A 13,682-nucleotide genomic window follows, 5' to 3' on the forward strand; every position below is an offset into this window, starting at 1 on the left:
TTATCTTAGAATGGATCCTGCTTGATAGTAACTGCCAGTCAGAAGCTCGAAAAACGTAAAGATGGCCATACACGTTAGATGGAAGTAATATGATGCTTGAGCAGCAGTTGAACAAAGAATCTTTACAGTTTTTCATACTGGTCAGAAATGCTTTGTGACACCGAGCAATGGATGAATAAGCTTTCAGGGAACATGGTTAATAATCAGCTAAAATAATTATTCTTTTTTAAAAAGGGGTTCTCTGGGAATGATTTAAAGCTGTCCTAGAACGTGAGCGGGACTGGTTGCCTCTTCTTGCACAGCTGCCTGAGGAGAGGTGAGGGGCAGGGTCTCACTACACATTACCCTCTGGGGCTTGCATACACTACACATTGTTGAGATTTCCTGTCAGGCTGCTCAGCCATGATGGCATTACCATCTAATGTAGAACAGTGTAGTGATGCCTGTCCCTAAATCCGTCCCCCCCCCCTTCCCCCCAGCCAGGTCTGCAGGTGGAAGCAACAAGCAACCTGTCCTGGTTACATTCTAGGACAGGTTGCTGGTGCCCATTTTAAATAATTCCTGGAGAACCCCTTCAAATCTCACTGAATGATAGTCTGTGTATGGGTACCTTTAGTCAATACCTAGAGAGGATGATTCCCTGCTATTTATTTTCCTCAAATCTTGCTGCTTGGCTGCTTTTTAGCTTTGCTTCATTAAGGCAGAGCTGTAATCTGTGACTACATTTTAGCTACAGTGCCTACAGGGAGTCTGAGGTAGTCTGAGACACGCCCCCTGCTCTGCCTGCTCTGATTGGCTGCTGTGTATAAACACAATCCCATAACAGTCTCAGCTGAAGGTCAGTGCCTGGAGAGCCGATTTCTACTTCAGCTAGAGCAACAAGATTACAAACTACATATTAGGGTCCATTCACACATCCGTGTGTGTTTTGCGGATCCGCAAAACACAGAAACCGGCAATGTGCGTTCCACATTTTGCGGACCGCACATCGCCGGTACTAATAGAATATGTCTTATTGCGGACAAGAATAGGACATGTTCTATTTTTTTCGGGATCGGAATTGCGGATCGGGGCCGCACATAGAAATGAATGGGTCCACTATTCCGTTCCGCAAAATGCGGAATGGAATTGCGGATGTGTGAATGGAGCCTTACTAAACTAATAGAGAGAAAGAAGATCATTAGGGAACTGCCACATACTGAGGGGAATGAGCCTTCAGAAAGGGGAGCTTGGAGGGTTGCATTAAGGAAAGATGGAAGGTGGGAAGAGAGTCTGGGGCGAGGTAGTGAAAGAAGGTGGCAAGGAGCCTGGTGAAAGGGATGGTGAGGATGGAGCCTCATGGAGGGTCACCATAAATACACTTGTAAATGAAGGATAACTTCAGAATGGATCCTGCTGGAAATAAATCTGTGGCATTTCTCGTTTTCTTTTACATAAAACCCTTCATTGATCAGTTTCTTAGATGTAAGGGTTTATCAACCTCACACATCAGACCCATCAGACAACCAATCTCCTCTTTATCACTTGACTCCCAGAGGATGGAGAACAAACTCTTGACGATTGAACTGCAGGCACAGGAAGACCTCTCGAGGGCTGCAGAGATGGATCAAAGGGATCTGCACACATTTATTTTGCAGTATTCTGAAGAAAAGAAGCTCAGGTAAGATGACCCTTGATACGGGGCCACCATCAAAACTTTTTGGGCCCTTCACAGTAAATGGTCCTCGGAACAAGCCCCGTGTACCCATTCCTCATGCCAGTTACCAAGCGCGGTAAAAAAAAGTATTGTAGCCGAATGACTTCTGTATAATTTTATGGGCATTGAGGGGCCAACAGGACTGTGGGGTAACGTCCAAAATTAATACCACAGGCATAGGTGGGGATTAGCATGACTCTCCTTTATTCTTCTCAGCACAGTACCAGTCTAGCTTTAAAGGGGTTGTCTAGTTTAGAAAAGGCATTTTATATAACCTAATAAGAGGAAGGTCCTCTGTTCAGAATCCTCATCTATTGGCAAAAGCTAAAAGCATTAAAAGAGCTTCCTTTTTTTCTGAAGGACCTGCCCTGCCCTATGTTACATAGACAATCCTTTGATACTTAGGAGCACTGTACGGTGCTTCATTTCCCTGTGTTGGCGCTGCGGGGCAAGTTAACACTTCCCACAGATTACACTGATCCCAGCAGGAACTCTTTGTGTGATCAGCTTATTGTCAAGGCCCCTTTCACACGGGCGAGTATTCCGCGCAGGTGCAATGCGTGAGGTGAACGCATTGCACCCGCACTGAATCCTGACCCATTCATTTCTATGGGGCTGTGCACACGAGCAGTGATTTTCACACATCACTTGTGCGTTGCGTGAAAATTGCAGCAAGCTCTATATTCAGCGTTTTTTCACGCAACGCAGGCCCCATAGAAATGAATGGGGCTGCGTGAAAATCACAAGCATCTGCAAGCAAGTGCGGATGCAATGCGATTTTCACGCATGGTTTCTAAGGAGACGAGGGGTGAGCGACCCGGGACCCCATTTACTTTATTATTTTCCATTATGATATAGAACTTCGTGGCACTCCGCCAATGTGTGCTTGGAGTCAGGTTCCCACCCCACGTGTAACAATGAAGAAAACTCCAGCAGTTATGATTAGTGACGGACGAACATCTGCCGGGACGGTTCACGAACGCGATCAAATGTTCGCGGGTCCCATTTATTTTAATGGCAGGCGAAGCTGAAAAACCTTCAGCCAAGAAATAATTACTAGAAGTGCACAAATAGTCCCACAACATGGACAGTGACATACCAGATGTATTATTCCAATTTGCGATCTCCATTCATTATTTTTTTCAATGCGAAATACCGGCAATATAATTTTCGCGTACACGCATGCGCACACCAGTTATAATAAATTTTTCCAATACCGTTTGTCACTGTGTGTAGCAGAGGGAACGCAGCAAAACTGCAAACAAATGCTGCTGTACCCAAATGCACTATATACAAAGTATATTATTGATATATAACACCCCTCTTCTATCAGTTTTTTGGGGGAGACTGGTATATCACACCAGTTATAAATATTTTTTCTAATTGCATTTGGCGCTCTGTGTAACTGCGGTATCGCTGCAGAACCGCTCACCACTGCTGCACAATACAAATCCACTAAAATATGCTTTCTATGTTAGAAGGTATATTATAAGTATATTATGCCCCTGAGTAAGTCACACCTATCTATAGCACACCTATACCAGTCCTTAAAATGACTTTTGTGGCCCTATTAGCTAGCGTTTGGTGTCTCTAACAGCCTGTCCCTGCTCCACACAGCAACCTCTCCCTACACTGGCAAAAGACTGAATGTAAAATGGCGGCCAGATCAGGTTTATTTATAAGACAGGGGGTATGTCCATGTGCTGAAACGTCTCAGTTGGCTGTCCTGTACCACCTGAGGGATGTGTCATGGGTCAAAGTTCTTCACAATGTAAAAGAATATGGAGGGCGCGAATATCGCTATATGTTCGCATGTTCGGTGAATCACGAACGAGCAAAGTTCGCCGCGAACCGACCGCCTGGCGAACCGCAAGACCATCACTAGTTATGATGCAAAAGGGTGGATTTTTATTGAAGTGTGGCCTTTACATACAGTGACGTTTCGGCCAGATATGGCCTTTATCAAACTCTGGTGAAGAGTAATAACAAAGCAGTGGGTCAATATACAAGCCACTCATGATTCAAACAGTCTATTAAGAATATAAGACAATACAAATAGGTCCTATCCGGATTATGAGATCCATAGGGGTATCTAGTATAGGATATAAGGAAGATATTGCAGTACAAAACCAATAATCCTAAAAGTTATATACAAGATGTCAGATATATACAATATATACAGTCCGGTACATATGCTTAACTATATTATGATTACATTGGAATAAGGTACTATATATGTCCATAAATATTGGGAAATCGACACAATTCTAACACTTTTGGCTCTATACACCATCACAATGGATTTGAAATGAAACGAACAAGATGTGCTTTACCTGCAGACTGTCAGCTGTAATTTTAGGGTAATTACATCCAAATCAGGTGAACGGTGCAGGAATTACAGCAGTTTGCATATGTGCCTCCCACTTGTTACGGAACCAAAAGTAATGGGACAGAATAATAATCATAAATCAAACTTTCACTTTTTAATACTTGGTTGCAAATCCTTTGCAGTCAATTACAGCCTGAAGTCTGGAACGCATAGACATCACCAGATGCTGGGTTTCATCCCTGGTGATGCTCTGCCAGGCCTCTACTGCAACTGTCTTCAGTTCCTGCTTGTTCTTGGGGCATTTTCCCTTCAGTTTTGTCTTCAGCGAGTGAAATGCATGCTCAATCGGATTCAGGTCAGGTGATTGACTCGGCCATTGCATAACATTCCACTTCTTTCCCTTAAAAAACTCTTTGGTTGCTTTTGCAGTATGCTTTGGGTCATTGTCCATCTGCTCTGTGAAGCGCCGTCCAATGAGTTCTGAAGCATTTGGCTGAATATGAGCAGATAATATTGCCCGAAACACTTCAGAATTCATCCTGCTGCTTTTGACAGCAGTCACATCATCAATAAATACAAGAGAACCAGTTCCATTGGCAGCCACACATGCCCACGCCATGACACTACCACCACCATGCTTCACTGATGAGGTGGTATGCTTAGGATAATGAGCAGTTCCTTTTCTGCTCCATACTCTTTTCTTCCCATCACTCTGGTACAAGTTGATCTTGGACTCATCTGTCCATAGGATGTTGACCATGTGGTAAGCGCGGTGACGTCAGTGCAGGTCCTGCTGAATGAAGATAGAAGGTCCTTCTATCTTCATTCAGTAGGACCTGCTCTGACATCACCGCACTCACCACATGGTGACCGCGATCACGTAAGCGAAGGTCCTTTTGCAGGTCCTTCAAGAAGAACAAAGAAGAGGATCCCGGCTGCGCGATCAAGTGGATGAGGTGAGTAATGTTTTTATTATTTTTTAACCCTCAAGTGACATTTTACTTTGCATTCTGTATTAAAGAATGCTAATATTTTCTATTATAACCATGTTATAATGGAAAATAATAAAATCTACAGAACACCTAACCAAACCCCGAACTTCAGTGAAGAAGTTCGGGTGTGGGTACCACATTCAGTTTTTTCTCACGCACGTGCAAAACGCATTACACTCGCGCGGAAAAAACTAAACATCGGAACGCAATTGCAGACAAAACTGACTGCAATTGCGTGCCTACTCGCGCGGGTCTCCCGCAATGCACCCTGAACGCATCTGGCCCTCACCCGCGATGCCCGTGTGAAGGGGGCCTAACAGGTAAAGATTGTCCAAAGTGAATAGCCTATTTAAATTGAAAAGCTGAGCCATTTCAGAATGACCAGTTGCTAGGGATTCACTAGCTACAACTCCAGTCTTCTGAATGCGGTTGTCAGGCATCATGTTCCCAGCAATCTGGCTGAGATTACTAAGGTCCTCGTCTCAAGGCACTGAATTTAGGTTCTAGGAGGAACAGACAGAACTTGTCCTTCTCTAACTGGTGTATTATCCTTGGACAGCCAAGTCTGCCAGAACCATTCTTGTTCATTAAGAGGAGTCCCAAGCAGCGCAGCCCCGTTTATGGTGTCCATATACCCTAATAGTGTATATGAACGGGAAGATCCTGTATACTGAGATGTCGATTCCACTTTTTTGTGCTCTTGTGGATTATGTTTATGTGGTAATCACCTTTTATTTCCGTCTTTCAGCGCTCAGGATTCGGACGTGTTCATGAAGGAGCGGACGCCAAACAGAGAGAAAGTTCAAAAGAGATTAAAGCTGTCTCCATGTAAACATGATCAAGTAACGTGAGCGCTGGAGGCTTCTTCACATTCATGGTGTTTGTGTCTCTTTGTTGGAAGGATGATATTTGCACAGTTGTCTTCTATTAGCTCCAGAAATTCTAGACTATGAAGGCTTTGGATAACAATGCTTTGATGAGACATTGAGTAAAGAGGTCAGATGTATACCAATAACTATCAGGGTTTAAGAAAAGACTTGTTCTAATGATTGTCACTTTACCTTAAAGCCTCTTACTTCCAAGGACAAATCTCATATATCCATGCAGGGTTCAATTTGGCTAAGGAAGTATGAGATATGTGCTTGCTACTAAGGGCTCTATCTCAGGCTGTATAGCAGCCAGAGATAAGAATGGGAGCTGGCATCGCCAGTATAGAGTTGACGGAGCCTTCTGCTTCCTGCTCCATCCGCTCTAAAGCTGGATTTTTACCCCCCGATGTTTAGGCCGATTATCGGGAACGAACATTCCTACTAATGCATGTTCCCAATAATCTGCCCGTCTAAAGGTGCTGCAGCTCACCCAATGAACGAGCGAAAAGCTTGTTTATTGGGTGAAATGATCCGAGGTGCAGATCAGCTAAACAGCACTCTGCTGCCCAGAAACAATGCAGCTGTATGAGGACGAGCGATAGCATGGCAGAATATGCCATATAGATCGCCCAAAGCATTTACACCAAAAACCACCCATACCTAAACAGTTTCTTATTCATCTATTTTTTTTTTTTAAATAATACACATAAACAGAGAGTGGAGTTAAAGCCATGGCCTGTTTATTAACTTAATAAATAACATTATAACTTGAAACATACTCATAACAAAGTCCAGTCATAGACTCGGACTTAACTTCAGCAGTACAATATCAAATGTACACATAAACAAGTCCATCCCCATATCGGGGACGACTATCCTCACCACCCAACAGGCCCTAAGCCACTTCACAGAAGTGGCATGGGCCCCACCCACAGCTACTTCAACCATAGCCTGTAGGTTTAAATTAAAAATATCATACCCAATGTCTGACAAATGAACGCCATCCCGAAAAAACAGACCAGCCTCTCCACTCTCAAGATCCACATGTCTAAAAGCAAACCCCCCAACTGACGGCATAAACCTGGCCATAACCCTATTTATTCTCTTCCGCACCTTTGTCCTTAAACCGCTGCCCCGCAGATAACATCTAACACCGCCTTGGAATAATCTCTGAAAAAATTAACTTAGTGAAAGGGAAAAATCTTCTGAGCTCCATCATAGATTTCTTCATCCGGAAGATAAGATGCATTGTATCCTCGCTGCCGATGTCATTCCCTCCTAAATGAATTATCAAAATATCTGGCGGGGGAAGAATATCATGCAAATGCAGCACTAAATCCAACAAACCTGACCAGTAAAGACCACGCACACCGCTCCAGTGCAGCTTGACGGCCTCTTCGTGCAGCGACAAATTAAGTCCGTAACAACGCTCTGCAGCCCTCCTACTCGCCCAGTGCACAAAGGAGTGGCCCAGAATCCAAACCGAACAACCTGAAACTAAAGCAAAATTAATCAATTAATAAATGTGGTCTAACATACAATTGATAACGATTAGAAGACCACCTCCCAATTCGTTGTATCACCGATTCATCTAAACCCGCCTGTGCCGCCGAAGTTGCTGCTCCAATGCGAAAAGAATGTGAAGAAAAATACCTACCATTCAACTGCGGCACTTTCAAACATTTTGACAAAACTGCTCTAAATTGAAATTGCGACAGCGGCGACAAATCCTGATGCACAAAAAAGAATGCATCCGCCCCCTCAGGCCGACACGCCAAATAGCACTTTACAGCTTCTACCGGACATATGTCTTTCTCCCGAATTGCCCCAATCCTCAACCTGCAACCCCTACCCTTCTGATCGGTTTTTGACCTACTAATAAAAATAACAACGGATCACCAATCACTACATTCTTCAGCGACAAACCTCCTCCACTATACCTTGACCTGGGTAGCAATTCGCCAATCCGCAAAGCTGCAAAGAACATTACAACAAATGCCGTCCTAAACAGAACAGATTCAAAATCATCAAAACATAGCGACTTAGTTGCACTGCATAACCTCAATAATATCTCTGGCGTAATAGGACACCTCCCATCCTGCAAACAACCTCTAGCCTTATACCCCTTCAACAACTGCCGCACCAAGAAAACTTCAGACAAAGCCTTATGCCCACATGCTCTAAGAAAAAACGAAACTCCCGCTGAAACCCTGCAGACGGACGTGTAAGCCAATTTCTCTTCAAACAGGCTCAGGCAAAAAGACACAGCTACAGCATCATTGACCCCCAACGGCGACCATGACCTACCATTCATGAAACGCTCCCACCTCAGCCATGATGACAAATAACTTCTCCAAGTCGTTCCTGCCACCGAACGGCTTAACAGCTCCATAACTACCGCCAAATCAGCCCCCATAGGTGCTCCGGACAGGGACTCCCTAACGCATCTGCCAACGGAACCAAGCTGAAGAACCGCTGCATCTGTGAACAGGATAACGCATCAGCAATTTCATTATTAATGCCAGGGATATGCGCAGCTTTTATCCAAATATTCCAACGCAAACAAATAAGCACTAAATGTCTCAAAAGCTTAACTACTAACGGATTCTTAGATGATAGACAATTAATCGCAAACATCACACCTTTATTATCCGTATGCAGCCTAATGCGCTTATTCCTAAGGAAACTACCCCATAACACCAACGCAATCACAACTGGAAAAAGTTCAAGTAAAACTAAATTCTTCAAAACACCATTCCGCACCCAGGACTCATGCCAAACCTCTGAACACCAATGCCCTTCCCAAAATGCCCCAAAACCTACACTCCCTGCTGCGTCAGTAAACAAATTCATCTGAGGGGCATCTACAAACTCCTCCTGCCACATAGAGCGCCTATTAAAACTTTCTAAAAACTCCAACCATAACTTAAGATCATCCTTAGCATCATTATCCAATGCTACATGAAAACTAGGATTCTTAATACCTGCAATCCTCTGAGACAGCTGCCTACAAAAAACCCGGCCCATGGGCATTACCCTACAACAAAATGTCAGCAAACCTAACAACGACTGCACTTCCTTCACAGTAACCGAACGACGAAACAAAAATCCTTTAATCAAAACAGCCACTTTCCGCACCTTTTCCATTGGCAACCTCACTTCCCCAATCCCTGAATCTATAACGATACCCAAGTATTCAACACAACAAGACGGATAGACAGTTTTTTCAATAGCTAATGGAACCCTAAACTCAGAACAGACATTAAAAAATTCACCTAAAACCTCAGAACATGCCGAATCCCCTGGAGGCCCAACAAACAAAAAATCATCTAAGTAATAATCCACACCTCCCTTCATTACCCGGACCGAGACAACCCACTCTAAAAAAGTCGAGAATGCCTCAAAATAAAAACAAGAAATAGAGCAGCCCATCGGCAAACATTTATCAAAATAAAACATATCTTTGAAATAAAAACCCAAAGAATTGAAAGCCGCTGGGTGTATTGGCAACAGCCTAAAGGCAAATTTAACATCCGCCTTGGCCAAAAGAGCCCCTACACCAAACGACACCAACGACACTGCAGCATCAAACGTAGAATAGCACACTCTAGATAAAGAGCTATCAATCTCGTCATTCAATGAACTACCAAATGGGTAAGACAAATGGTGACTCATCCTAAATGAATTAGGTTCCTTCTTTGGAACCACCCCCAGAGGAGACAACCTCAAATCCTCAAAGGGTGGCTCCACAAAAGGACCAGCCACTCTACCTGCTAAAATTTCAGCATTCACTTTAACCTCCACAACATGCGGGTATTTCTCAACTGATGGCAGGTTCTCCACGATCACACAGCCCTGCCCAGAAAATGGCGGTATAATGAAACCCTCTGAAAAACCCGAAATCAACAAATCAGCTATCTGTCGGTTTGGATACCGACCTAACCAAGGGAGCATGCTCTCCAACTTTACTGGAGTCTACGCTTTTCTGAAGAAACTCCTTTGCCGTCGGCTGTGACGGCAAACTAGCCTTCTTAAAACATCTGGACATTGGGTGGCCCGCCCCACAAAAAGCACACTCATGCTTGTACTTGCACGTGGCGGGCCATTTGCAATGTGACTCGTTGTACGCAAAACATACCCCCCGCTTCATTACACCCACAGAAGGAGGCGTCTTTGGAATAGCCACCGCCCTCTGCGGTATTAATAAATTAAGCCATAAGCCTACATCTTTAGTACCCCAACGCAACTGAGGATAGACCGCCATTTTCTGCCTAAAGTTCTCATCATAATGGAACCATCCCAGACCACCAAAATTCTTATATGCTTTCAGCACTATGTCTACATGCTGAAAAAGACCTGAGCATTTCTCCGGCTGCTTTTCACCTAAAACACTGGCAAAAATAAAGAATGCTTGAAGCCAATTGTGGAAAGATCTAGGAATGGGACGCTTCCTCTCCTCCTCAGAATTTTCATCTCTGCGCTCCATTCTAACAATAAAATCCTTAGAGGCAGGGAGGAGGGACAAAATATCAATAAAGTCGCCATTCCAGATCTTCTCCCTAATCGCTGAAGATAGATGAAATTCTAATGGAGAAATAGAACAAGGCATAACCTCCCTAAAATATCCCTCTGCTATACCTTTGGCACGTGACAGCACAGGCACAGACAGAGGCTCTATTAAGCTATCCCCCTCTCCCAGTCCCAAGCCGTCAGCCGGTAGCCAGGCTGAGGAAACATTACCTAACAAGCCACCAGCTGCAGCAGGGGAGGGAGGGGGTTGAAGCTGAGGGGGTCTAGCTACCAACCCCTGTAAAGAAGATAACACTAGAGATAAAGATGAAATAACTGGAGCAAGTTGCCCCGGCCACTCACCCTACTGCTGACCCGGTCCAGGTAGGGATGATGCCGCCATCTGCGCGCTGGTTCCAGGGGTTCCTCCAGCTGCACCACCAGCCCAGCCAAAGGATGGTTGGCTATCCGCGACTCCCGTCCCAGGCCCCTCCGCACCCTGGAACTCAATGCTACGAGCCCCCAGGGGGGAGTTAAAAGCCTGTGGTGCCGAACCATTTCCGGAAACAACCGGAAGGCGCATACTTGATGACGTCAAATCGCGGCGTCCCCTAGCGATGCCATCCACCGAACTCCCGATCCCGCGAGATCATGCCCGCGACTGCGCAGACGGAGAGGGAGAAAATCTTCTGTTCGCACGCCGGCTCCTCCTCAGACGTGAATCCCGGACCGCACCAGCTCCAGACGAATCTTCAACGCGCGCTGACTCCTGAAGCTCCATCCCGTCCACAGCTGAAACACCATCAGGAACCGGTGACCGCAGAGAAGATGGAAAGGCAGCAGACGTCCCGGACGAAACCGGCTCCGGATGTCTCAGGCGAAGAAGACACTCCCCAATCCAGGCAGGAGCTCCATCCTCCACAGCACGGCTCGCCAATTCTTCAATCAGGGACTCCATAAGGTAAGCAGGAACAGCTGGGCACAAACGGTCCACTTGACAGCCGCAGGTCACTTAAAAAAGGCACCACAGCCTGTGTCTCTCGCCCTCTTATTCACTTCCAGAGGACTCTTACAACCAATCAGAGCCCTATCTCCGGGGGCCTCCCAAAACACTGCCCTAGCCCGAGATCATTCACAGGCCCACCTGAGAACCAATCAAATTAGGTTGCTGGGCAAAACACATCAGCCCAGAAACCTTAACCATAACAGCGGGAAACTCTCCCGCCCAAATCTACCTTTCTCTGCCCTCCTACCCTAACAACACCACCTAGGGTGAAATAAAGTTCAAATCTGGCTTAATGCCAATTCTGCCATGGGTCCCCCTCCTAATGGTCCGGGGGCTATTCAGTAGCATCACTCGTCTTCATACTGTGGAGGTGATCACTGCATGTAAATGCCGCACTTCACCTCCACTAACGAGCAATTCATTGTCAGGAATCTTCTGCGCAGTGTTAATGTGCCTTTATGTTGATTGTGGGGGTGTCGGACCATGACCAATCTGATAGGTTATCAGTATCAAGATACTGGAAAATTCTTTGAATTTATGTGTGGCAAAATGGCACCTAAAAAAAATACTACAACTCATCTAAAAAAAAAGAACACCTTCAGCTATGTTGGCATAAAAATGAAAGACCATATGTCAGCAGGATCAATCCTATTAAACCACACATGCTGTCTGGTAGGGTTGATCTGACTGATTAAAATGATATCTCTGTTATTAAAATGATGAGGGTCTCAGAGCACCTTAGCCCCTCACTTTTCACCCTTAGGCATCCCCCTCCCCTTGAATAATAATGCCAGGCTTCCTCGCTGTCCTCTAGCCTGGCCCTCAAATCCCAAGCATGCACTATTGAATCTTTAATCGGCCAGCCAAGAGGACAGCGAGGAAGCCTGGAACAAAAAGTCAAGGGGGGGGGGGGGGCTAAGGAAGGAAAGTGGAGAAAGTGCTCCAAGGGGGCACTGAAGGCCTCATTAGCATAATCAATAAACAGCTGATTTCTCATGAATAATGACATATTTTTTAACAAGAGAGGTATCGTTTTAACCAGCCCTCCTAGCTTAAACCCCCTTAATTAGGTGATCACCAGGAACCACCATGTGGCAACTTATTTTCGTGAAAGCTTACCTTGTGTCCTATCCGAAGAAATTGGATTTTGCTGAGTCTGCTAGCTTCCATGCTCCAGATGACATTGCAAGAAGCTGTGTCCAGATCCATAACCTAGGTTATGTTATAGAAGACTACTATATGGCTCGCTTGATGGACCAAAAGGGAGAAATAACGCTCTGTAACCTGAATCTCACCTTTGTGCTCCTCACCTTGTCTGTGGTCTGAGCTTTTACTGCCCCTTATATTTTCCTCCTCCTGCTGATGATGGCTCCTGTAGACACATAGAAGCCTTACGGTCTCTTAGCTTTGGGAATTCTTCAGACAAATGGTTTTCCAGCGCCCGAGTGGCGATAGGTTTACATGTTGACAGGTGGATGTGCAGATTGTGTCAGGTAACATGGACTACTCGCCGTGTAAAGACATCAGAGGAATCCGTGTAATGTGCCTGTCGGGACAGAACTCCTGTCTGTCTGATCAAGGTCTTTCTGGTTACTGAATTGTAGCTGCGGTCCATATGCGATGATTTCTAGACCAAGTAATGAACACATGGGCTTACTCTGTTTACTTACCTGTAGGTAGATCTGAAATGTCTGTGCACACACACATAGGGAGTCATTTATTGAGACCTGCGTTTTAGACGCCTGTCTTAATAACCCCTTGCGCTGGCAGTGGAAGGGGTTCTACATAACTTCGGCACATCCACCGCTGGTCTAAATGTAGGACAGCTTTCTTGCTGGCTTAACTTTAGACCATTTTCTACGCCTAAAACAGGCGCAAAAAATGATGAATGAGAAAGGGCCTGCCGGCCCTCCCCCGCCACGCCACACCCACTTTTTTTTAGACCTGGCGTGAGTGGGGAGAAGTCGCAGATTGCGGCACAAAGGACCTTTATTATAATTTAGGCGTATTTCTGTTTGATAAATAACCCCCATAGTCTTTTTTTATGATGCATGGTAAGCTGAAGACTTTCATCTGGTTGGTGTCCCATAATGTGGTTTTATGATTCTCTTTATGTAGGTAATGCACACCTTCTATGAAGGTGAACCCATCCAAGTCAACGTCTGCCCAGGAAACTTTTGAAGAAGAAGCACATGTATACCAATCCACCCACTACAATCTAGTAAGAGGATGGATGAGGTATATTGATGACATTTTCCTAGTTTGGAAGGGAACTGAAGGT

The 13,682-nt window shown here is 45.1% G+C and overlaps 1 protein-coding gene across 1 annotated transcript in view; it reads left to right on the forward strand.

Annotated features, from left to right (window-relative positions):
• The window catches only part of LOC122931339 (deuterosome assembly protein 1-like), a 61,011-nt gene that overhangs the window by 19,729 nt on the left and 27,600 nt on the right, over nt 1–13,682 (forward strand). Inside the window, exons 3-4 of the mRNA XM_044285403.1 lie at nt 1,536–1,660; nt 5,766–5,864. Coding sequence (XP_044141338.1) covers nt 1,536–1,660; nt 5,766–5,864 — 224 coding nt within the window. The remainder of the gene's footprint in view (nt 1–1,535; nt 1,661–5,765; nt 5,865–13,682) is intronic.

Source organism: Bufo gargarizans, chromosome 3, assembly GCF_014858855.1.
Source record: "Bufo gargarizans isolate SCDJY-AF-19 chromosome 3, ASM1485885v1, whole genome shotgun sequence".
NCBI classification, from domain to species: domain Eukaryota; kingdom Metazoa; phylum Chordata; class Amphibia; order Anura; family Bufonidae; genus Bufo; species Bufo gargarizans.